The following is a 25,730-nucleotide window of genomic DNA, read 5'->3' as shown; positions in this document are numbered from 1 at the left end:
ATTGAAAATTATCCATAAGCGGACTATCCGAATTTTTCGAAAAAAAATTCGTTTTATAAACATAGCTCCTTCATTTTTGGCGGTGAAAAGATTTTTCAAAAATGACTTGTAGGATTTTTGAAGAGTTATAAGACTGTGTAAACTAAATTCCGTAAGATCCCTCAGTTTTTAATTAGGGTGGGTTTAAAGGGCTCGAATAAGGGGGTGTTTGCTCGTAAATAGAGGTTTTAAACAGTTATATCTCGCTAACTGTGCACTGTAATGAAAATCTATGCACAAAGGAATTTTAGTTATTAAAGAAGCTACAATCTGGTAATCTATCATTTTTTTCGTATCTCCAGTATTTTCGAAGATATTTTGAAGTAAAAGGTGAAAAATGGGAAATTCCAAAAAATTAATTTTTCTTTAAACTCCAATTTTTCTAAAATTATGCCTTTTAAATAGGTCAAACTTCATGGGTGTATTTATAATACAAATATAAAAGGAATTACAGAAAGGTGAAGACCAATTTTTAATCAGGAGGGTAGTTAGGGGGTTGTTTTTACTGATTTTTCATAGAGAAAAGCAGGTACCGACCTTTTTTTGATCATAAGTCGCTTACTTTTCAGACTAGAAACTTTATATTATTTTTTTTTTGAAAGACCTAACTGTATTCTTGAAAAAAGATTATTTAAGTTTTTCTCGAAAAATGCAAAGTTTTTCCGTTATTTTACTTTGAATATTTCAAATTATGCATTTGACGAAAAAAGCTAACTTTTAACATGCCGTATCTCGGTTTGTATTGGTCTTAGCGATATTACAGAAAAATAATTTGGTTTGTGTTACTAAAAGATACAATTTTGATATCTACAGTTTTTTTTATCAAATGCATATTTTTCGAGCTATTCTCAAAAAACCCTCTAAAAAAGTCGATTTTTTGATCGAAAAACTGTTACTTTCAAGCGCGAATAACTCGAAAATATTAGTTTTACGAAGAAAATGTAAAAAACATTTTTTTCTTATAATCACTTTTTACATAGATTTACATACCTAGTTAAAATGTAATAAAAAAATTCCTGCCCCAGAGATGGGGTGGCAACTTTAGCGTGCAGCGGCATGATATAGAAAATGATCCTTGGACTATTCCCTACCTTCTGTGAAAATTTCAAGTAAATCCATGCTGGACGAAAAAATTGCGAGCCAAAATGCTTCATTTCCTCGACTAGCAGGTTTTTTTATATGTTCTTTCTTCTTCTTCTTTTTGTATAGACATCACTCTGCCTGCTTTTTCAATGTGCCTCTAGTAAGTTGTCGTTCCATCGTTTTCCTAGTCATCCCACTGATCGTCTTCCTATTGGGGAACCGTCTCTCGCTGTCCTTACTACTCTATTTGTTGTCATTCGGCTTATGTGGTCATTCCATTCTACTCTTGTGTCTCTTACCCAGTTATTAATGTTGTCCACCTTGCATCTCCGTCGTATATATGTACTTCTAGCTCTGTCCCATAGAGTCTTACCACCGATTTTTCGAAGGGTTTTCATCTCCGCTGTTTCGAGCAATCTTTTTGTCCTCTCTGTGTCGTGTTTCTGCCGCCTATGTCATTATCGGTCTGATGATTGTTTTGTTTGATGATTTTCTGTTCTTTTGTATGGTGTGGAAACATGGACTCTCAATAAACAATGCCTCAATAGATTGGAAGCATTTGAGATGTGGACGTATCGAAGAATGCTGAGAATCTCCTGGACAGACAGAATAACCAATGAGGAAGTACTAAGGAGAATACAGAACAGCAGGGAGATACTGGATTCCATCAGAATAAGAAAACTTCAATACTTGGGTCATATAACACGTGGTGACAAATATGAACTCCTAAAATTAATTATGCAGGGAAAGATTCAAGGAAGACGCAGCATAGGTAGGAGAAAAATGTCCTGGCTGAGAAATCTCAGAGAATGGTTTGGATGCAGCTCAACTGAACTATTTCGGGCTGTAGTATCAAAAGTGAGAATAGCAATGATGATTGCCAACCTTCGTCGCGGAGATGAAATTCTGCCTTTCATTTCTTTTCCGATATTTTTATTTCTCAATATTGTATCATTCAGGCAACCTGCGGCTCTGTTTGCTCTATTCACTTGATCTTCCACTTCTGTTTCGAGACTTCCGTAGTTAGATAGTGTGATGCCTAGACATTTAAACTCCATCACTTGTTCTATTATCTGACCCTCCAGCTCCAATTTACTTCTTATTGGATTTGCTGTTATACCCATGCATTTTGTCTTTTTTTGGGGAAATTAACATGTTAAATTTTCTGGCGGTTATGTTAAATTGGTTCAGCATACGTCTGCATAGCAGATTATTTTAAGTTGTTTTTCTCCCGTTTGGTAGTCTTTTTTAGTTCTTACTTTTTTTATTATTTCATCCATGATCAGGTTGAACAATAAAGGTAAATAATAATAAATCAGGTAGTTTTTAAATTACGACTTGTCACCGGATTTATGTAATGGCGTGACAAAACTATTTTTCCACGTGTTTGAAAAAAATCCAGTTATAAGTGACTGATTATACAACATGCAAGTTTACTCAAAGTATAAACGCACCTTATGACAAAATGAGAAGGGATCTGATCAGGGCCGTACCTCAAGTTATCCTTTAAACTATGAATATATAAAAATACCTCTACACTCTGTTAACAGGTATAGACAGGAATGTTAACAAATGACCAAAATCAGAAATGTAACTAACATTTAGGTCTTCATTAGTGTAAACAGAAGAAAAATGATCAAAGAGTTTAGCTATTCTATATCTAGTATCACAGCACTTATAGCCTAAGAACCAATTATTGGTCTGTTCTTAATGGGTTCCACAATTGTTTGCCATCATATTGAATCTTTTGGTCAAAACTTGTAACATACGCTTTATAATACTCTAGTTTTTACGTTGAAACTGTAAATAAGAAAAAAAAACAATGTAGTCGTTTTGGGAATGAGTATTTTTGAAGTTGATATGGGTCTCTTATCCAATATAACACGTTTGAGATAGGGAGAATACCATTATTCAATACCTGATAAATTTTTTTTGGCGTTTCAATCATCATCATCATTCTCTTTGCCTTATCCCTATGCGAGGTCGGCTTCCCTAATTGCATTTCTCCACACAATTATATCTTAAGTCATATCAATGTTAATCCCCTTTACCAACATGTCCTGCCTTATCGTCTCCCCCCAGGTCTTCTTTGGTCTTCCTCTCCTACTCCTTCCAGGAATCTGCACTTCAGCTATTCTTCGTATTGGGTGATTAACGTCTCAACGTTGAACATGACCAAACCATCATAACCTATGCTCTCTCATTTTGGCATCAATTGGTGCCACAGCTAGACTTCCCCTAATATACTCATTTCTAATTTTATCCTTCTTTGTCACTCCACTCATCCATCTAAGCATTCTTATTTCCGCCTCATGCATTCGTTGTTCCTCTTTCTTTTTCACTGCCCAACATTCAGTTCCGTGCATCATAGCCGGTCTTATGGCTGTTTTATAGAATTTTCCCTTCAGCTTCATTGGAATTTTTCTGTCACACAACACACTACTCGCTTCTTTCCACTTCATCCATCCAGCCCTAATTCTACTGCATGCATCTCCATCTATTTCTCCATTACTCTGTAATACCGATCCTAGGTACTTAAAACTATTGCTTTTCACAATCATTTCACCATCCAAAGATACCATTTTATTTGTAGTAACTCCATCTTTAAATGAACACTCCAAATACTCTGTTTTTGTCCTACTAAGTTTTAAACCTTTTTCCTCCAGAGCTTGTCTCCACTGTTCCAGTTTTTGTTCTAAGTCTCTTTCACTATTTCCTATTAACACTACATCATCAGCATACATTAGGCACCATGGAATACTAACCTGTAGTTTCGCTGTTATCTGGTCCAAAACTAATGAAAATAAATAAGGACTAAGCACCGAGCCTTGGTGCAATCCTACTTTCACCTGAAATTTATCAGTCTCTCCCACACCTGTTCTAACACTAGTCGTTACTCCCTCATACATATCTCTCACAATCTTTACATATTCGCCAGGGACTCCTTTCTTATTGAGTGCCCACCACAGAATCTCTCGAAGAACTCTATCATATGCTTTCTCAAGATCAATGAATACCATATAAGCGTTGGTCTCTTTATTCCTGTATTTTTACATCAGTTGCCTTACAATTAAAATTGCATCTGTTGTTGATCTGCCCTGCATAAAGCCAAATTGATTATCGGATATTTCGGTTTCTTCACGTATCCGTCTATCAATTACTCTCTCCCATATTGTTGATCTGCCCTGCATAAAGCCAAATTGATTATCGGATATTTCGGTTTCTTCACGTATCCGTCTATCAATTACTCTCTCCCATATTTTCATGGTGTGGCTAAGTAGTTTTATAGCCCTGTAGTTTGTGCATTGTTGTATGCCTCCCTTGTTTTTGTAGACAGGTACTAATATACTGCTTCTCCATTCGTCTGGCATTTGTCCAACTTCCATAATTCTATTAAATAGACCTGCTAGCCAAGTTATTCCTGTCTCTCCCAATGCTCTCCATACTTCCCCAGGAATATCATCTGGTCCGACTGCTTTTTTTGGCGTTTCAATATGATTCTCTATAATAAAGGTTGAAATACATTTATTTTGACAGACGAAGCAAGTTTTCAATCCTAATAGTAAATTAATAATATTGAAAAATATTAAAAATCACTAAAAGATTTTTAAATTGAAAACTTATTGGTACATTTTCATGGTAACACCTCCAAGACTTCTATAATTTGCAAGTCATATGGATGCTGCAGTGAAGACGAGAGGGAAGGAATTCTACACTTTGCAATTCACATCCCCCGTCTGCAGCCGGCAAAGTTCCAACTGAAAGATGCACCTGGTTACTCTACGGAGTAATACGAAAATAAAATAAAAACGTGTACCATTTTTATTCGGTTGCGATGCGAAGGCAAACCAATCTTACTTTTTAATTAGAATACGGAGTGCAGTCCAGTTCCTTTAACTGCGATTTTCTGCTCTTATTGGAGCTTCATCAGAAGAAACGTAGGCACTGTTCTCCATACTCCAACTAAATTGCATCGAGAGGTTTTCCCACACATCGCAGCCAAATGGATGATAATAGGTGGCTATCCTATTATCATCCATTTGGTTGCGATGTGTGGGAAAACCTCTCGATGCAATTTAGTTGGAGTATGGAGAACAGTGCCTACGTTTCTTCTGATGAAGCTCCAATAAGAGCAGAAAATCGCAGTTAAAGGAACTGGACTGCACTCCGTATTCTAATTAAAAAGTAAGATTGGTTTGCCTTCGCATCGCAACCGAATAAAAATGGTACACGTTTTTATTTTATTTTCGTATTACTCCGTAGAGTAACCAGGTGCATCTTTCAGTTGGAACTTTGCCGGCTGCAGACGGGGGATGTGAATTGCAAAGTGTAGAATTCCTTCCCTCTCGTCTTCACTGCAGCATCCATATGACTTGCAAATTATAGAAGTCTTGGAGGTGTTACCATGAAAATGTACCAATAAGTTTTCAATTTAAAAATCTTTTAGTGATTTTTAATATTTTTCAATATTATTAATTTACTATTAGGATTGAAAACTTGCTTCGCCTTTCAATTGCCAGATGGCGCTAGCCACCTATTATCATCCATTTTGGTTGCGATGTGTAGGAAAACCTCTCGATGCAATTTAGTTGGAGTATGGAGACCTACGTTTCTTCTGATGAAGCTCCAATAAGAGCAGAAAATCGCGGTTAAAGGAACTGGACTGCACTCCGTATTCTAATTAAAAAGTAAGATTGGTTTGCCTTCGCATCGCAACCGAATAAAAATGGTACACATTTTTATTTTAATTTATTTTGACGTTCACCAAATACAAATTGATGTTTTGTTACTTCTTCTGTGTTATTTATTATTCTTCTTGTTAATCTCCACCGGATTCGTGTGTGTCCTAAGGGCATTCCCCTGTCAGGACCTCCTCCTAGATTATCTTGGCAAAGCAGGTATTAGGCTTTTGACACCATGGCTATAGACACGCGTTATTAGGCTTTTGAATTTAATTTCTTGGACGACATCATTAGCGTTATATATCTGTTTGACCTCAGCATCTGTTCTCGTTCCGTCTCGGTTAGTTTTCGGGTTCTGATGGGGTCCGAAGTTCCTTCTGAGGATTTTTCTCTTAAAACATCTAGTTTTATTTCTATTGCTTTTGTCAGCTTCCACGTCTCACACCCATACATGGGTCTTGATTATCTTCTTATGATTTACAATGGAATTACTAACGAGAGAATTTTATTGTCATGATTGGGTGTGTCTAATGTTGAAAAAACTGAAATGACAATCTAATCCCGTTAATCTTTATGACTATAATATTGATCTATACTAACAGATAACGTTTATATATAGTTTATTGCTTTTACTGTTTTCGATTTTATCTTAAATACACATTGGCACTGTTAATTTAAAAATTCAAGCTCACTTAATATTGGATTTCAAGGTAAGTAATTTATGTTTTAAGGTTGAATATTGTTATAATAAAAAGTGAGGAATACAGCGATGGTGAATGTGGTGATTTTTAAATCACGGCGTAATCAGTGACCGTGATTTTTAAATAACGGGGATTTTAAACAGTGGCCGCGATCGCCGTTCTTTTATGGACAGTAACAGCTAGTCACAATAATCGTAAACTAACCAACACGATCGCGATTACTCTGTATTAGGTCATATTATAAATACATAATACTTATATTGAATATATTTAACTAACGCAATACGTAAAGTAATCCATTTAACAAGCACTATAAAACTTTCCTGACAACGCTTCCTTTAAACAAAACTAAAAATAACTCTAAATGTACTTAAATTACAAGTAAATTTTTTGTATATGTTACAGTTCAAGTTGATTCTCAGTTAGAGTTGACTTTTCCTAGTTCGAGTCAACTCCAATTGAAACGAGCAGTAAAAGTTGATTTGAAAAATTTAAATCAACTTTTACTAGTTGAAGTTGACTCTTCCTAACCCTTGTTAGTAAAAGTAGATTATACAATTTATACGAGTATAATCTCACGTGCATTTTTGATGAGTGTGCGTCTCTTTGTTTTGGCCGTTTCAACTACTTATTAGTCCATACTGTAACGTCGCCCCCGTTAGGTAAATTATTCTGATTCGATTTTTTTGCACAAACTTACACAAATACATCCTTATAACAAATACACAGTGTCAGGCGGTACCGCGGTCAAAAAATTGTTTAACCAATTTTTGTTAACCAAATTCACAAAAATAATTCTTATCTACTCTACCGCATATTATGTATAAGTTTTTATTGTGTGAAAATTGTAAATATAGATAGCAGTACATGAAGGGTTTAAAGTGTGCCTGAAGTAATGATGTATTTTAAATGGGATTTACTTTTTCGCACTGTTTTTTAGCACACTTTCATATAATCAAATATCCTTAACTTTCGCCTTGTCATGGTGATGACATGTGAGCAATAAATTACAAAAAAAGTTTTGACAGTTTTGTGGTTTGACAGAAGTTTGAATTTTTAAATGTCAAAGCTCTAAAAAATTGTAAAATAGGAATGTATTCCAGTGATGAAGAGTTGCAGTTTTTTTATTTGTTTTTTGGCAGATAAAATATTGTATGAAATTGTGCTTGAAGTACTTTTTGTGCACTTAGGCGATGTATAGCACTCGGCCCACTCGTGCTCTAAACATCGCGTGCGTGCGCAAAAAGCATACTTCACGAACTGCTTTATAAATAACTAATTTTTATAGCCATTAGCATAAATGTTTCGAAGTGATCTTGTGTTAAGGTGGTATGACACAATGTTAAAATTTATATAGTTTTTAAGTACAGTTACCGCCACTATTTCAAAACCAATCTTCAACTTAGGGGTATGTACGTGAACTGTAGACTTTCTATTTTAATAGTATCTAGTTTAAATTTCCAAAGAAAGTAGTATATTTTTTATAACTGTACTTACAGGAGTCCATGTCATAACTTACTTAGTAACTTGTTGTAAAAATTCGTTTTGCATAATAATTTTTGAACTTCGGTAGAAAATAACTATCAGAAACGATTAACTACGCAAAAAGCTTTATTTTAAACAAAATTTCATTGTCCGTACTGCCATAATTTTTAAATTAACTGTACCTAAAGGTAAAAATTATTGTTAAAAGCTGCAATCTGGGGATTTTGTTCATATTACAGCATTAAGTTGGCATTTTTCTAGTGATAAATTAGTTCCGCTGTCACTTAATAGATGAGAAGATGAGTTCACGTGTCATTTAGTAGATGGCAGTAGTGATGTATTAAATGGCGACAGATGCGCGTTTGCCGGATTTTAAGAAAATCTGCAAACAATTGAAAACGAGTTTTGTAACCACGGAAATACGATGAATCACGCGGTTTTGTTTAGAAAAGTGGCCCCACCCCCTGTCAGTACACATTTTGGGCCTTGTGACGTTATACAAATGGTTGAAAGTTAAACGAGGCTCAAAATGTCTTAAAGTGTTTACTGGGTGATTATTCTAGTTTTGACATAATACACAGATCACCTAAGCTCTAGTATGTTATGTGGGGCGTATCTAAAAACAATTAAGTTTTATTCACTTTCTGGCAAATTTAATTTTTATAATAACGCAAATAATGCATTGTTCGGATACAATTAGCTTTTTGTAAAGACGATGACATCGACATTTTTACACACATTACACATGCCAATGGCCATTAGTATTTGTTGAGACATTATCCTAATAAAAAAATTGTAGACAAAACAATATTGTATAATCATTGATTAATTTATGTCAAAAATTTCCGTAAGTGAAAAAAATATTGAAATTTACTGGAGTAATAATTAGATAAACCGATATGCAGACGATACAGTTGTGGTTGCTAGCAGTATTGATGAACTTCAGCATCTTATGGACAGGGTACCTACAAAGAGCGAGTGAAAAAAGAGAATTTAACCTTCAACATAAATAAAACAAAAATAGACACTAGTGAGCAAAACTCAAAAACCTGCCAGACAATTGAAAATAAAAAACCAATTCAACACGTAGAATTATATGTATACCTTGGAACAGTCGTCAACTCGAAATGGGATCAAAAAACCGAAATATATTCAGAGTATAACTAGAGCTACATTTAACATGAGAAATATATTCAATCATTGCGACATATCTGTCCCACTAAAAATATGGCTGCTAAAATGCTATGTATTTCCAGTCTTGTTAAATGGAAATATAAATATAAATTGTATGGAGCAGAGACCTGGACAATAACGGAAACATTATCGAAAAGGCTAGATGTATTCGAAATGTGGGTGTACCGACGTACCCTCAAAATATTCTGGACGACTCACACCACCAACGAATAGGTATTGCGCCGAATGGGAAAACAAAAAGAAATATCTTTCACAATTAAAAAACGAAAACGTGAACACCTCGGTCATATATTATGAGACATGATAAATATCGTATACTGCAGCTGATAATATAGGGTAAAATAGAGAGTATACGTGGACCCGGAAGAAGAAGACACTCATGGCTTCAAAACTTACGCCAATAGTTTGGACTAACATCGATCGAGTTATAGACACGCTGTAAACAAAATTAAAATTGCTATGATGATAGCCAACTTCCACAACGGACAAGGCACATGAAGAACAAGAATTAGAAATGAGATGAAAATGTAAAATTTTCTGAGGAAAAAAACTTCCCGTGTTGACATTCCAACATACAAATCAATGGTATCACCCTTCAGAGCTCCCAAAGCTTCATATACCTGGGCACAGAGCTAAACAGTCAGCTAGACCACTCAAAAAAATTAGAAGACGCATTGAAATAGCAAGGTCTGGCTTCATGAACATGCTTAAAATGCTCTGTAACCCCAAGGTATCAGTCACAATAAGATTGAGAACACTAAAGTGTTATGTGTGGTCTCTATTACTATTTGGCTGTGAGACCTGGACATTAAAACAGTATGATGTCAACAAACTGAATTCATTCGAAATGTGGATGTACCGCCGAATGCTAAGAATAAGCTGGACCACCAAAACTACAAATGAAGAAGTATTGGAAATAATGAACACACGTCCTCATCTGGTCAATACAATCAAAATTAGAAAGACGTCATATCTAGGACACATAATGCGCCATAGTGAATTTGAGAAGCTTCAGGTAATATTAGAAGGCAAAATCGAAGGTAAAAGGGGTATAGGAAGAAAGAAAAAATCTTGGCTCCGAAACATCAGAGATTGGACCCACACAACAGGGAATGACTTAATTCGTCAAGCCCAGAACAGAGAGAAATTTGCCATATTGATCGCCAACCTCAATATAGAAGGCACTTAGGAGGAGGAGGACAACGCAAGAGACCCTAAGAGGTAGTTTTCTGTCCCGATTAAATCCCAATTAGCTAACCAGGACATAAAATACTGGTCCTAAGGCTCAAAGATAGATAGAAAGTAACTTGTGAAGTGGTTACGATTGATTTGATTTAAGATGATAATTGGGGGTGATTTTCCCGAGGTTTTTGACCAAAAAAAAGGGACCAACTATATTTTGATCATTTGCTTAGTTTTGATGCTACAAACTAAAAAAAAACAAAAATAAATATTTTTTAAACACTTTAAAAAAGTTGTAATGAGTTTTCCCCAAAAAAGTGCATCATTTTTTGGTTATTTCACGTTGAAATTTGGCGGATATGAAACTATTTTTTATTAGCTACAACTTTGTTTCAACTGGGTCCATAGAGTTCATAATATACAGCGTGTCTACTTAAGTTGGAAACATATGGGAAACTTTTTTATTATTAATTTTACGAAAAAAGTTATTCTTTATAAAAAGTTCTGCATGCCCCATAACCTAAGATTCAATCATCAGATATAAAATTTTCTCAATATTATACGAGGTATGTCAAAAAATATGAATTTCGGTCAAGGGTAAAGTACCTTTATTTCTCTCAATATCGAAAAATCTTATGATAAAAAGTTGTTTGGAATTAAAAACTAAGATCAAATATGCAATTACATGCTTCTAATTGAAAAAAAAAATTAAAATTTTTTCTCAAATTTATGGATAGGTACCCAACGTCGTTTTTAATTATTAACTCTTATTATCCATTTTACGAAAAAAAATTATTCTTCTTAAAAAGATCTGCATGGTCTAAAATTTAGGACACAATCATGATATATCAATTTTTATTAATTTTATACGAGGTGTGTCAAAAAATATGAAATTCATTCAAGATTATAGTATGTACCTTTAAATTTCACAATATTTTAATTAGAAAGATGTAATTGCATATTGAAACATAGTTTTTAATTCTAAACAACTTTTTTTAATAACCATTTTCAATATTGTGAAAAATAAAGGTACTTTACTCTTGAGAGAATTTCATATTTTTTGACATACCTCGTATAAAATTAATAAAATGTGATATCTGATGGTTGCATCTTCGGTCTTAGGGTATACAGAGGTTTTTATAAAGAATACCTTTTTTTCGTAAAAGTAATAATAAAAAAGTTATCGTATGTGTAATAAATAAAAACGAAGTTCAGTATCAATAAATTTGAGACAAATTTAGAAAATATTTTTTTCCAATTAGAAGCATGTACTTGCATATTTGCCTTAGTTTCTATTTCCAAACAACTTTTAATAATAAGAATTTTCGATATTGAGCGAAATAAAGGTACTTTACTCTTGAACGAAGTTTATATTTTTTGACTTACCTCGTATAATATTGACAAAATTTGATATCTGATGATTGAATCTTAGGTTTTAGAGCATGCAGAACTTTTTATAAAGAATAACTTTTTTTCGTAAAATGAATAACAAAAAAGTTTCCCATATGTTTCCAACTTAAGTAGACACGCTGTATAGACCTGGATCCCGCGTACCTAGAAAAAGTTGATTAACAGCAAGCTGAAAATTTGTTAATAGCTTAACGGTGTCTAGTCGGACAAACTTTGATGTATGGTAACGCTGGAACAGGGGAAGTTTTATTTGTGGAACAGCTTAAAAATTTGGAACGTCAGACTACGAAAACGTTCCATGTATTTTGTCGGACAGAACTTCCAATTGATTTGTTAGCATTTCATTAAACTTTCATGTAAAAATCAGACTGGTGTTTATCACCAACTGTGTATTTTAATGAGTGGAACACGAAGAACATGTCAAATGACAGTAATCAAGTCGGTTGTTTAGCAGTCTGATGTTTGCATGAGAGTTTAATGAAAGGGTTACAAATCAATTGGATGTTCTGTCCGACAAAATACCTGGGACGTTTTCGTAACCCCCTGTTACGAAGTTCCCCTATTCCAGTGTTCCCTTCCGTACATCAAAGTTTGTCCGACTAGACACCGTTAAGCTATTAACAAATTTTCAGCTTGCTATTAATCAAGTTTTTTTGGTACGCGGGATCCAGGTCTAATACACCATTTTTTTATACTTTTTTAGAAGCTACATATTTTTGCTAAGAATGTATTTTTCGAATAAAATACTTATTTTTTGAGTTACTTGTAAAAGCCGCCTAAAAACGTGTTTTTTACTCGCAAATAACTCGAATATTAATTTAGTGAAAAAATCCTATAGAACAAAATTGCTTAGAATTAGTCAGTTTATCCACTTTTTGAGACTTATTTTGAACGTATATTTTTTCACCCCCGAGATGGAATAAAACTCACCCTCAGGGCAAAATCTTACATCGGCACACTATCACTTTTCTTGGTTGACATGTTACCTATCTGTATGCCAAATTTCATGCTAATCCAAGCGATTATTTAAAATTTAGAGCAAAAAGTGTGATTCAATGTATATATTTACTACATACTTGTATTTCAAACAATTGCAAATTTCTTTATCAGTTTAAAATAAAAACTTTTGACCAGGTAAAGAATTAATAATTGTCACAAAATTACAAATCACATTATTACAAATATAATCTAAATACAATAAGTGATAAAATATTTCCAAATGAAACTTTTGTATCTATTAGCATTGTTTAAAAAAAGATAAAAATTTGTCTAGTTATACAATGCTATCTATTAATAGTAAGAATTTACCATTTCCACGTAAAGAATTAAACACCCTCATCACTGTAAATACAATACAAGTACGATTGAAGGCGAACAGTACCGATCGATCGGTAACGATCATAAGTTGTTCTATTTAGTACGTGGCAACAACGCCGTCGTTAATAGAATTAAAATTCGTCGTTATTAAAATGTTCGAATATATATACGTGCTGCCATCTACTGAAAGAATTGTTAAACGTTTAGTTCCTATGATCACCAACCATTTTGACTGTGGCGTTTACATACCCCCTTAATGTACTTCTTAACCAATTTTTTATGTATTTCAACGTTGAAAAGCTCCTTTCGCAAGATACTTGTGTGTCACTGAAAGAGTTAATAAATGCTTATAATACTATTTAAATTTGGATAAGCACGCTGATCTAAGTTGTACTTATGCAAAACAGCGTAACAGCAAGCTATACAATCTTTACACTTTTTAGTACCACACTCCGTAGTATCTCACTCCGGACAATTTTTTTAGATTATTTTGGTCATTCGGAGCAAAAAAGGTCTCTTGTGATTTTTCTCTAAAATTGATAGTTTCCGAGTTATACGCGATTAAAAAATTGAAAAATGCGAAATGACCATTTTTAAGGCTTAATAACTCGATTAAAAACTAATATTATGAAAGTCAGAAAGTCACCTAATCAAAGTTTAAAGCCCCCCTACAAGATCCTGAAGAAATTTTTGTCATTATTTTATTACTAAGCTGTTATTTTTAATTATCAACAATGAGAGCTAAAAGCGTATTAAGGCGGCCGTCAATGTGAGTGCGAGTAAGATCCTCCATTCCGACCGTCCAATGGTGCATCTCAGTCGCACTCACATTGACAGCCGCCTCAATACGCTCCTAGCGCTCATTGTTAATAATTAAAAATAACAGCTTAGTAATACAATAATGACAAATATTTCTAGAGTACCTTGTAGGGGGGTCGTTAAAATTTGATTTGGTGACTTTCTGACTTTCATAATAATAATTTTTAACTGAGTTATTAAGCCTTGAAAATGGGCATTTTTACAAAAAAATTGTTTAAACAATTTTTCGATTACGGTACCACCTGACACCCTGTGGATTTGTTATAAGGACCTCTTTTTGAGTAAGTTTGTGCAAAAAAATTGAACTGGAATAATTTACCAAACGGGGGCGACGATACAGCCTGGACTATAAATATCACGATTTGAACATAATATACACTAACATTTAATTTCTAGAATCGGTTGTTTGTGCGAATCAACTCTTACTAAATTGTATTAGGAAGTATACTTTTTCTAGTTACGAGTCTACATTTACTAGTAAATGTTGAATAAAAATCTTTATTTAATATTTATAATCAACTTTTACTAAAACCAGCCGTTTGAGTCGACTCGAACTAGGAAAAGTCAACTCCAACTGGATAATCAACTTGAACTGTAACATATACATTTTTTAAGAATGGTTTTATGAAAGAAAAAAATATTAAATATGTTACGTATTACATAATAACATAAAATACCTCGTATTTCACAGTTGCTCAAATTCACCATTGGTAATTCCCAGATCTTAGTCGCTGGCTTAGTACTCAAATCGCGTTCACCGAGAATATCGTAATATTTATTATACAGAGAGGTTCTAAATTATGGATAAATTCATTTTTTAGAAAATAGGCCACTTTGGAGAAAAATACCGAGGCAGATCAATTTCTATTTTTAAATTACGATTTTTTTACGTATATGCCATAATAGTGATGTCATCTATTTGAGCGTGTTGACGTAAGCGATTTTTTTTAAATCGGAATAGGGGTCGTATGGTAGCTCATTTTAAAGGTTATTTAATTCTCTATTCAGTAATACAAACATTAACATCATTATATATACAGGGTGGCCAAAAAATAATTTTTTAATTCAATTAATTGCCGCAATAAGAAAAATGCATGTAATTTATTTAACCCAAAATACATTTTACTTCTGTCAGAAAAGAGAAAAATTTTTTATTTGTCAAATAACGATTGCTTTTCGCTTAAATTAAATGTTCAAACTGTCAAGAGGCAGGTGGCAGGTGGGTGACTGTTTGATATTTAATTTAAGCCAAAAGCCATGTCTACTTATGTAATAAACATTTTTTTATATATTCTGACATCAGTAAAATGTATTTTGAGTTAAATAAATTACATACATTCTTCTTTTTGCGGCAATTAAATGAATTAAAAAATTATTTTTTGGTCACCCTGTATAAATAATGATGTTAATGTTTATATTACTGAATAGAGAATTAAATAACCTTTCAAATGAGCTACCACACGACTGCCATTCCCACTTAAAAAAAATCATCGAATACGTCATCACACTTAAAGGATGACGTCATTATTATAGCATAGACGTTAAAAAATCGTAATTTAAAAATAAAAATCGACCTGTCTCGGGCTTTTTCTCCAAAGTGGTCTATTTTCGAAAAAATGAATGTATTCCATAATTTAGAACCTCTTTTTATATACAGTGGAAGCCCGATAAGTCGGCCCCCCATAACCCGGAAGTCGGGCTATCCCGATTTTCATCAGACAAACATTTCAACAATAAAAATGTATGTACTTAATACATATAATATTTGAGAGATAATGTGTATTTGTGTAATTTGTACTATACTATTTATAGTAAAAATGACTCATGGCACACGACGCCGGCGGCAGAGCGACGTTCAGTGTCATCGAAAACAGCAGGCACCTGCAGCATTCCTTTATTTATTGCAAACTGTCTTAGCATTGTTTAAAAAAGACTAAAGACTATTTAAAAAATTATTTTTTAAACAATGCCTTAGTGCGTAGTACACTCTTGTATTGTTCGCTTTCGTTTGCTTAGGTTTGTGTTTGCGTGTTTTTAGTAATTTAGATGTGTAGGTACTGTGCATATTATATATGTAGAATTGTAAATATTTTATCTTAATTTTGAAGACCCCTGTATATATTTTTTCTTTAGTTATTAGTACAAACACGAAACGAGCGGCCGTCGACGACGCTCTTAAGGACAGATGTGTGGGCGTATCTAATCGACGGGTAGTTTAGTGAGAGAAGATTGTGTTTATTTTCTATCGCCCTTAAGACATAAAGATAAACAAGTAGCCGGCTTGACTAATTTTTATAGTTTTCGTTTATTGGAAACGGCCGGTACATACTTTGAACCAATTTTAATAGGTTAGTTCCCACGAAAGCGAATTAAACCATTAGAGGAGGAGATTAGCAGTAAGAGAATTTTGGTTATGTGGGAGGAATACGGCAGTCGATTTTGAGATTCTGAGGAAAGACATTGTATTTGGCAATAATCGAAGGGACGAAGTATATATTGACAAGCCGGTCATATATTAAGTAGATAAACGCGATTATTTCAAAGACAGTTTCTTTTGTGAGAACTCGTAAAATTTTGGTCGCAATTACACAAACACTTTTACATTTCGCCAATTTAATAGTATCTATAATTTAGTTATCTATTTTATTAATTAAAACTATTGGTGTATTTGGATTCCGAGCAGTAAAGACGTACCATATCGCTCTCGAGATCCAAGTTCCAAGTTTTTGTGCCGGTCTCGGCTATCGGCCGGGACTAGTTTATGGTAATTAGTGAAATAATAATTAAAAAACGATTTGAGTGATTAATTCTAAATTACTATTTATGTGATTAATTTTTAACTCAGTGGCATACTATATTAAGGAAATGTACCACCAAAATCAAGTGCCAAATGGGGGGTTGTATAATGTGCCCCAAATATATACACAGCCTCAACAACCTCCAGTAATATCGCCCCCATTTTATGGATTCCCGAGCAGCCAACAGACAACAAACCAATATATCCCGCCTACTCCATTCCCAAACAATAATCACCAATATAACCAAAACCTCCCTGCACCTCAAATGGATCAACCAAATACATCAAATGCTTCCCAATACATCCTCAGTGGAGAGGAACTTGTCATGGAAAACTCAAGCGATGAAGACGACGAAACCATAGAAAATGTCCATGATTGGCAAACAGTCAAAAAAATTACAAAAAAAAGAAAAGCAAACCCCAAAGATGATAACACAACAACAATGCAAGTGTACAAACAACAGATTTGAACCATTAGAAAACCTAACTGATAATAATAACACACCAGTAACACCTAAACCTCCACCTATATTTATCTATGGGGTAAATGATATCAAAAAGATGACTGAAAACCTATCGACAGTCATTAAAGCAGAAGACTACCAGTCGAAAGCTCTCCCAAATGACACAATAAAAATAAACACAAAAACTATTGAGTCATACAGAAAACTTATACAGCATTTAAATAGTAGCAAAATAGTTCACCACACATACCAAGCAAAACAAGATAGAGCTTATAGGGTAGTTATAAGAAATTTACACCACTCGATGCCAGTTGAAGAAATAAAAAGTGAACTAGCTAAATCAGGGCATACTGTCCGTAATATCATTAACGTATTACACAGAGTCAATAAATCACCACTGTCAATGTTCTATGTGGACCTAGAACCGAAAGAAAACAACAAACACATCTATACACTGGATTCTATCGGCAATATGAAAGTCAGCTTTGAACCTCCTCACAGAAAGAAAAATATAACACAGTGTCAGCGCTGTCAACGTTATGGACACACAAAAGCGTATTGTACAAGACCTTACGCATGCGTGAAATGTGGAGGAAGTCATCCAACGCCAGAATGTACAAAACCCAGAAATACACCAGCAAAATGTCCCCTGTGTAACGGAGAACACACTGCAAACTATAAAGGCTGCGTAATTTACAAGGACTTGCAAAATGTAAGAAATAATAGACAACGCGGAAATCAGTCAACCCATAATAATCAGAACCCACATCAAAATGTTAACCCAGCACCAACTTCACAGTATCAGAGTCAACAATCACAGTACCAACAACAGAATGGAACCCAATCCTATGCCCAAGCAGTAAGAGCAGGAAATCAAGTAGCTGACATAGGGTCTCAGATGAACTTATTCTTAAACGAATTTAAAGCAATGTTCACCCAACTAATGAATCAAAACAGCATGATCCTTACCACGCTAACAACATTAATTAATAAAATTCATTAGATCTGTTCGAATAGCCGAATGGAACGCAAATGGTTTAGCAAACCATAAAGCAGAAGTAATCCAATTCCTAGAGGACAACATAATAGACATCCTCTTTGTATCCGAAACGCATTTCACAGAAAGAAGCGTAATTAAAATACCTCAATACTCAGTCTACCACACTAGTCACCCAGATGGAACAGCCCATGGAGGATCTGCAATAATTATAAGGAACAATATACAACATCATCAAATGCCGGAACATAAAACAGATAAGCTACAAGCAACAATACTTAATATAAATGCCAGGCCTTGGAACTTCGAAATTGCTGCAATATATAGCCCTCCTAGACATAGAATCACAACTGAAGAATACGAAGAACTATTCAACAAGCTAGGTAACAAATTCATTGTTGGAGGTGATTGGAATGCTAAGCATACGAATTGGGGTTCACGACTCATTACACCAAAAGGCAGAAGCCTACTAGATGCCATCAACAACACAAACTGCACCTACTTATCGACGGGACAACCAACGTACTGGCCGTCCGATACAAATAGACTACCAGATCTACTCGACTTCTTTATCCTAAAAGGAATTGCAGCAAACTACACAAACATAGAAGCAAGTTGGGATCTCTCGTCTGACCACACACCAATCATAGCAACAATCAGCACCCACATAATCAAACTACCTGAAATACCCAAGTTGACTTCCCCTAAAACTAATTGGTGTGAATTCAAGTACCAGCTTGACACGAATATAAATCTTGGAATCAGACTCAAAGAAAAAGATGACATAGATAAGGCTATAAACCACTTCACCTGTCAAATTCAGCAAGCTGCATATCGAGCTACACCATCAACTCCAAAGCAAGAAAACAAAAATACCACTTCGAATTATATTAGACAACTAATAGTCGAAAAAAAGAGCAAGAGGTAGATGGCAAAGAAGCCGCAACATTAATGACAAACACGAATATAATCGATTAACCAGACAATTAAAAACAGCGCTAAATGAAGCACGCAATGCCACATTTGAACACTACATTAGTACCTTGTCTAAAGAAGATCACTCAATATGGAAGGCAACAAAACACTTAAAGAGACCTACAGAACACAACTCGCCAATTAAGAAAGATGATGGTACTTGGGGAAGATCAGACGAGGAAAAAGCTTCAGCATTTGCAGAATAATTAGCTGGTATTTTTAAAGAACACCAAGTAGAGAATAACGATGATGGAAACTTAATAAGAGACTTCCTGTATAGTGCTTGCCCTATGACGCTTCCAATAACACCATTCAATACATCAGAAGTTAAACTAGAAATAGAAAAATGCAATAACCACAAAGCACCTGGATTTGACCTAATAACAGGATTAATACTGAAACATCTTCCGAGAAGAGCATTGGTCATGCTAACTACAATATACAATAGTGCAATCAGACTGACATATTTCCCAATCACATGGAAATTTGCGCAAATAATAATGATTCACAAACCGGGTAAACCTCCAAATAAAACATCATCCTATCGGCCAATCAGCTTGTTGCCGATAATGTCTAAGATCTTCGAAAGACTACTACTTGGTAGACTGAAGAATGACATTAACCTAGATGTAGAAATACCCACACACCAGTTTGGTTTTAGAGAGAGACACTCCACAACACAACAGACTCATAGAATTATAACAAAAATCCTTACTGCTATTGAGGAAAAAAATATTGCACAGCGGCATTCTTAGATGTAGAAAAGGCATTTGATAGAGTATGGCATACTGGACTTTTATACAAACTCAAATGTATTCTTCCAACCCCCTTCTACCTAATCATGAAATCCTACATTGAAGATCGTTACTTCCAAGTAAAATATAACACAGCAACTTCCACATATTTTCCCAATAAATCAGGTGTACCACAGGGTAGTGTCCTGGGCCCTCTCCTTTACCTATTATTTACCGCAGATATCCCAACCACTGAAACAACCCAAATCTCAACATTCGCTGATGACACCACCATAATCGCTGTCAATGAGGACCCTATTATCGCGTCTGCACAACTGCAAAACCACCTTGACCAATTGGGAACATGGCTCAACAAATGGAAGGTGAAAGTAAATGAAACGAAGTCAACCCAAGTTACATTTACAAACCGAAGAGATGTATGCCCAACAATAACACTAAATGATACACAATTACCAGTCAGCACACAAGTCAAATATTTGGGACTAACCCTTGACAAAAGATTAACATGGAAGCCGCACATCCAAGCCAAGAAAACCCAGATCAACATCAAAATACGACAAATGAGCTGGCTTATTGGTCGAAAATCAAAACTCAATATTGAAAATAAACTGCTCCTGTATAAAACTATGATAAAACCAATTTGGACCTATGGTGTTCAACTCTGGGGATGCTCAAAGCCATCAAATATCAAGATAATACAAAGAGTCCAATCAAAAATATTGAGGATGATATTCAACGCACCCTGGTATGTAAGCAATAAAACCCTACACGAGGACTCAGCTACACCCTTGGTAGAGGAAGAAATTCCAAGGATCACAAAGAGCTACCTTGATGGACTGAGAAGTCATCCAAATGATGAAGCAAGACTGCTGAACACTCCTCCCGAATTCGCAAGACGACTGAAGAAACTATGGCCAACAGATTTAATAAATTAAATATATACATATTGTGATCAAATGTAAAAAATTATAATAGGAGGGTTGCCACAGGGCAGCTTCTCCCTCATGTATTTAACATTCAAACTATTTGCTTATAGCTTCGATGAAGCAGATTGTAAATGAAAATATGTAATAAAAAAAAGATTAAAACTATTAAACATCACACGGACTTTTATTACGATTGTCTTTAACGAATCCCACATATATACAGGGTGTCCCGAAAAGATTGGTCATAAATTATACCACATATTCTGGGGCCAAAAATAGGTTGATTGAACCTCACTTACCTATATACAATAGTGCACACAAAAAAAGTTACAGCCCTCTGAAGTTACAAAATGAAAATCGATTTTTTTTCATATATCGAAAACTCTCAAAGATTTTTTATTGAAAATGGACATGTGGCATTTATATGGCAGCAACATCTTAAAAAAAATTTAAGTAAAATTTGTGCACCCCATAAAAATTTTATGGGGGTTTTGTTCCCTTAAACCCCCCCCCCCCCCCCCAAACTTTTGTGTACGTTCCAATTAAATTATTATTGTGGCACCATTAGTTAAACACATTATTTTTAAAACTTTTTTGCCTCTTAGTACTTTTTCGATAAGCCAGTGTTTATCGAGATATTTTGAATATTTGTCGAATCCACCACATATTTGTATATGGTTAAGTACGATTATAGAGACCTGTTAATAATCTGAAAATTTATTTATAATTTACATTTTTAGGTATATTTTGAAAAAGAAGCTACATCTCGATAAAAGGTGACTTATGAACAAAAGACTAAGAGGCAAAAGTTTTAAAAATACTGTGTTTAACTAATGGCACCACAATAATACTTTAATTGGAAAGTACACAATCATTTGGGGGGTTTAAAGGAACAAACCCCCCATACAATTTTTACGTAAATATATTGAAAAAGAAGCCGCATCTCAATAAAAACTGACTTATCGAAAAAATACTAAGAGGCAAAAAGTTTTAAAAACGTCGTGTTTAACTAATGGTACCACAATAATGAATTAATTGGAACGTACAAAAAAGCTTGGGGGGGTTTAAGGGAACAAAATCCCCATAAATGTTTTATTAGGTGGACAAATTTCACTAAAATTTTGTTTCAATATGTTCCTGCAATAAGAGTGATACATGTCCATTTTCAATAAAAAATATCTAATAGTTTTCGATATATTGAAAAAAATCGATTTTCATTTTGTAACTTCAAAGGGCTATAACTTTTTTTATGAGCACATTTGTACTAAGGTAAGTTAGGTTAAATCGAACTATTTTTGACCCCAGAATGTGTGGTATAATTTATGACCATTCTTTTCGGGACACCCTGTATATTTCATGTTATTTCAACTATAACGGAGTTTTTTACAATATTCTCTGGCTAACCCGGATCGGCCGCGGTCCCGATTAATCCGAGTTATCGAGGTTCCACTGTACACGTTTTGAGAGACAGCGACCGTGAAATAGATATCTGATTATCTGGTCACTGATCGCCGTTATCGAAGTTCGCCAGGAAGGCAGTTACAGGTGATTTTTAAATTACGGCGCCTGAATCACGGATAGTGAAATCGCGTCCCATTATTAGAATGAATAATGTATAATATTATTATCTACGGAGGAAAAGGCAGTTTCTGTTTTATTAAATATTATTATCTACCTTAAATTGTTTAATTCTTCCACATACTCATTTTCCAAATCGTCATTGTCATCGCTCTCTTCTGAGTAATATCCCGAACCATCATTTTCCGTTACCATAATGTCCTCATCTATTACGATTTCATCCAAACCCGAATCGAAGGGAGTACCATGTTCGGCAAAGCGAATAAAATAGTTTCCGATAATACTACTGCCATCTAAAGAGTGGGTAGAAGAACATTCCGTCGAATTGGTGGAGTAATTCATGGTTGTGGGACTAGTTTGTGGATTGAATTTGAAAGTTTTCATTGAGTAGCGGAATGGTTTGAACTCCTGAAAACAATATAGTTAATTTTATTTGATTAAAATTATATATGAGTTAATTAAAGTTAAAAACTATTTCAAAATAATATTTTAAATTTCTAATTTTGATTTGAAGTTAAGAGTCTTAATTTTGAAATATAACAATTTGTTGGTTTACTGTCACATTTACCCGTGTTGAGCTGGCCTCCCCTCACTTACAAAAATTAAAAATTTTGAGCTCGTTACCCTGGGCAGGAATTTAATATTCTAGTGGGGGGCTGAGTCAGGCCCCCCACTACTTAAAAATAGGGATATTGAATCAATCTTTGCGGCAGAATTACGAGCTATTTATGAGCTCTCGAAGTGACATAGTTTCGATTTTTGAGCTCATCCCCTTCACCCCCAAACAACCCTTTAATTGATTTAACGTAAGAGAAAGATGCTGAGAAAAATTAAAATACATCGTATCGCGGATATAATTCGTATAGCTTATATATTCTAACAATAAACTTTTAAATCACGCGCATTTCGATTATTGAGCTACAACCCCTTCGCAAGAAAACCACACCAACTTACCGGCTTAAGAGAGAGTTGTACTTAAAATGATTTAAATTCATTATTTGACGACTACATATCGTTTAATAATTTATGAGCACCCAAAATACGCGCATTTAGATCATTAAATTGTAATTTATTTTGTATAGTGCAGTCACTGAAGGTAAAAATCAACTATTACCTTCAATTTCGGTGAACCTTCATCAATTTTCACGAAAATTGGTGAGTGGTTAGAGGATACCTCAAGAAATAAAGGTGACACAGTGCCACCTTGCGCTTTTACCCTGAGGGTGGATACCACCCCTTCTCGGCGGTGAAAATTATTTTATTAAAAATAACTTCACAAATCGATCGAAAGACAAATTATAAGCAAAATTTGTTATATAAAGTTATTAAAATAAATCAATACTTTTTGAGTTATTAAAGATCAAAGATTTTAATTTTTCGTAAAAAAGATGCTTGTTTTAAAGCGGTTTTTCGTAAATCATTCAAAAACTGTAAAATTTTTATGAAAAAGTAAACGAAAATTGAAGCTAATAAAACATTGAATAAACTCCTTACTTAAAAAACCTTTTAATATTAATAATTCAAAGTGAGTTACATATTATAGGCAATTAAATGTATATTTTTTATGTAAGCGAGTACTCAAATCTAAGTAGGTATTCAAGCTCAAATAACAGGGAAACCAATATATATTATAAAATGTACTTAATATACTTACCTACATTTGTCAAAGTACTCAGAAATACCTAAAAAATAAGCTCCGAAAGAAGTTGACAGAATCAAAATTAAGTACCTAAGTGAACATGAAAATAATAGGCCCCTTTCGAATTTTTTTGGAAAAAGTGAAAAATAAAACGTTCGCCATTTCCACAAAAAAAAAAATAAAATCTTTAGTAATCCCTATAAGGCTTTCTTTACTTTAGCATAAGTAATGGACCTTAAACATTTTGACCGATTAAGAATGCATATTTTTAAAAGATGTATATGTGATTTAAAAAAAAATCAAAATTTTTCAAATTTTCGTAAATTATTTTCTTTTGATAATAACTCCAACAATACTCGATACACGTAAAAAATGATAGAGAACGAAATTTGAGTTTTTTTATTGTCTTGTCTTTTTATTTCTGTATGAATCAAAATAACCAAGATAGAAACGTTTAAGCCTAAATTTTACTGCAAAAATAATGTAACTGGAGCCCTTTAACCTATTATCCTAAAAAAATAAATATTGTATTTGAAAGACTAGATGTAATAGTTTTTTATATCTCTTCAAACTACCTTTCAAATAGTTGGATGTGCCTGATATCACAAAAATGAACAGTGTTATTCCAAAAAAAAACAACATTTTTGGAAAAAATTTTGGTGTATATGTTTTGATGCTATCAACTTCTTCCGGAGCTCATTTGATAGGTATTTCTAAGTACTTTGACAAGTATTTAGTAAGTATATGTTATAAAATGCATCGTTTTCCAGTTATTTAAGTTTGGATCCTTAGATTTGAGTATTCGCAGAAAAAAAATATAAATTCAATTACCTATAACTTACATTAAATTAATATTAAAAGGTTTTTCAAGTAAGAAATTTATGATATTTTTATTATGTAGCTTAAATTTTGGTAATGAAATCTTTTTTGAGAAAACTTATAGTTTTTTTAGTTATTTATGAAAAATCGCTTTAAAGCATGCTTTTTTTACGAAAATTATATTTGATCTTTAATAACTCAAAAAGGGGGGCTGACTCAGCCCCCCCTACTAAAATATTAAATTCCTACCCAGGGTAACGAGCTAAAAAATTTTAATTTGCGGAATATGAGAGCTCATAAATCAGCGCTATTTGTTTTTTAATTTTTGCAAGTGGGGGGGGGGGCAGCTCAACACGGATGTCACATTTATCATTCTGCAAGTTAAATTAAAAAATCTAATGAAAAAGAACGATACGGATTTATTTACAGAATCGAGAGTTCACTATTTAAAGAAATTCATTCAAGGCGGGTCCCAAATGACAAGCAACCGTCGTAAATTCGTAACGGTGACAGTTCGTAACTATAGGTACATATTCGTAACGGTATAATTCGTAACGCCAACATTGAATTTTTTTTTAGCAAATTTAGTATTACCTACTAGTCGAGGAAATGAAGCTTAAACAATAGCAAAACCTCGCAATTTTTTTCGTCCAGCATCGATTCGTACAAAAATTTGGGATTAGGCTCATTACACCCTCTAGTTCATTTTCTATATTGAGCCGTTGTACGCTTTTGGTTTTGTAAGGGTGAAAACTACCATTAGTTGTAAAAAATTATAAAATAACATTTTAAACTTTAATATTGTCAACATTTGGTTCTTATTAGTTACATAATGAATGTTTTATGCTTTAAGATATACTATCATAAT

At 33.8% G+C, this 25,730-nt stretch overlaps 2 protein-coding genes across 2 annotated transcripts in view; one reads left to right on the top strand and one right to left on the bottom strand.

Annotated features, from left to right (window-relative positions):
- The window catches only part of LOC114328115 (syndetin), a 101,916-nt gene that overhangs the window by 24,798 nt on the left and 51,388 nt on the right, over positions 1-25,730 (bottom strand). The window contains exon 8 of the mRNA XM_050644136.1: positions 22,502-22,812. Within this exon, the coding sequence (XP_050500093.1) occupies positions 22,502-22,812 (311 nt within the window). The remainder of the gene's footprint in view (positions 1-22,501; positions 22,813-25,730) is intronic.
- Positions 6,430-25,730, top strand: part of LOC114328104 (lanC-like protein 2) — a 114,530-nt gene continuing 95,229 nt past the window's right edge. The window contains exon 1 of the mRNA XM_028276878.2: positions 6,430-6,514. The gene's annotated coding sequence lies outside the window, so the exon portion shown is untranslated. The remainder of the gene's footprint in view (positions 6,515-25,730) is intronic.

Source organism: Diabrotica virgifera, chromosome 2, assembly GCF_917563875.1.
Source record: "Diabrotica virgifera virgifera chromosome 2, PGI_DIABVI_V3a".
Classification (NCBI taxonomy): domain Eukaryota; kingdom Metazoa; phylum Arthropoda; class Insecta; order Coleoptera; family Chrysomelidae; genus Diabrotica; species Diabrotica virgifera.
The sequence above is the reverse complement of the archived record's forward strand: the minus strand, read 5'-3'. Positions and strand labels throughout refer to the sequence as shown.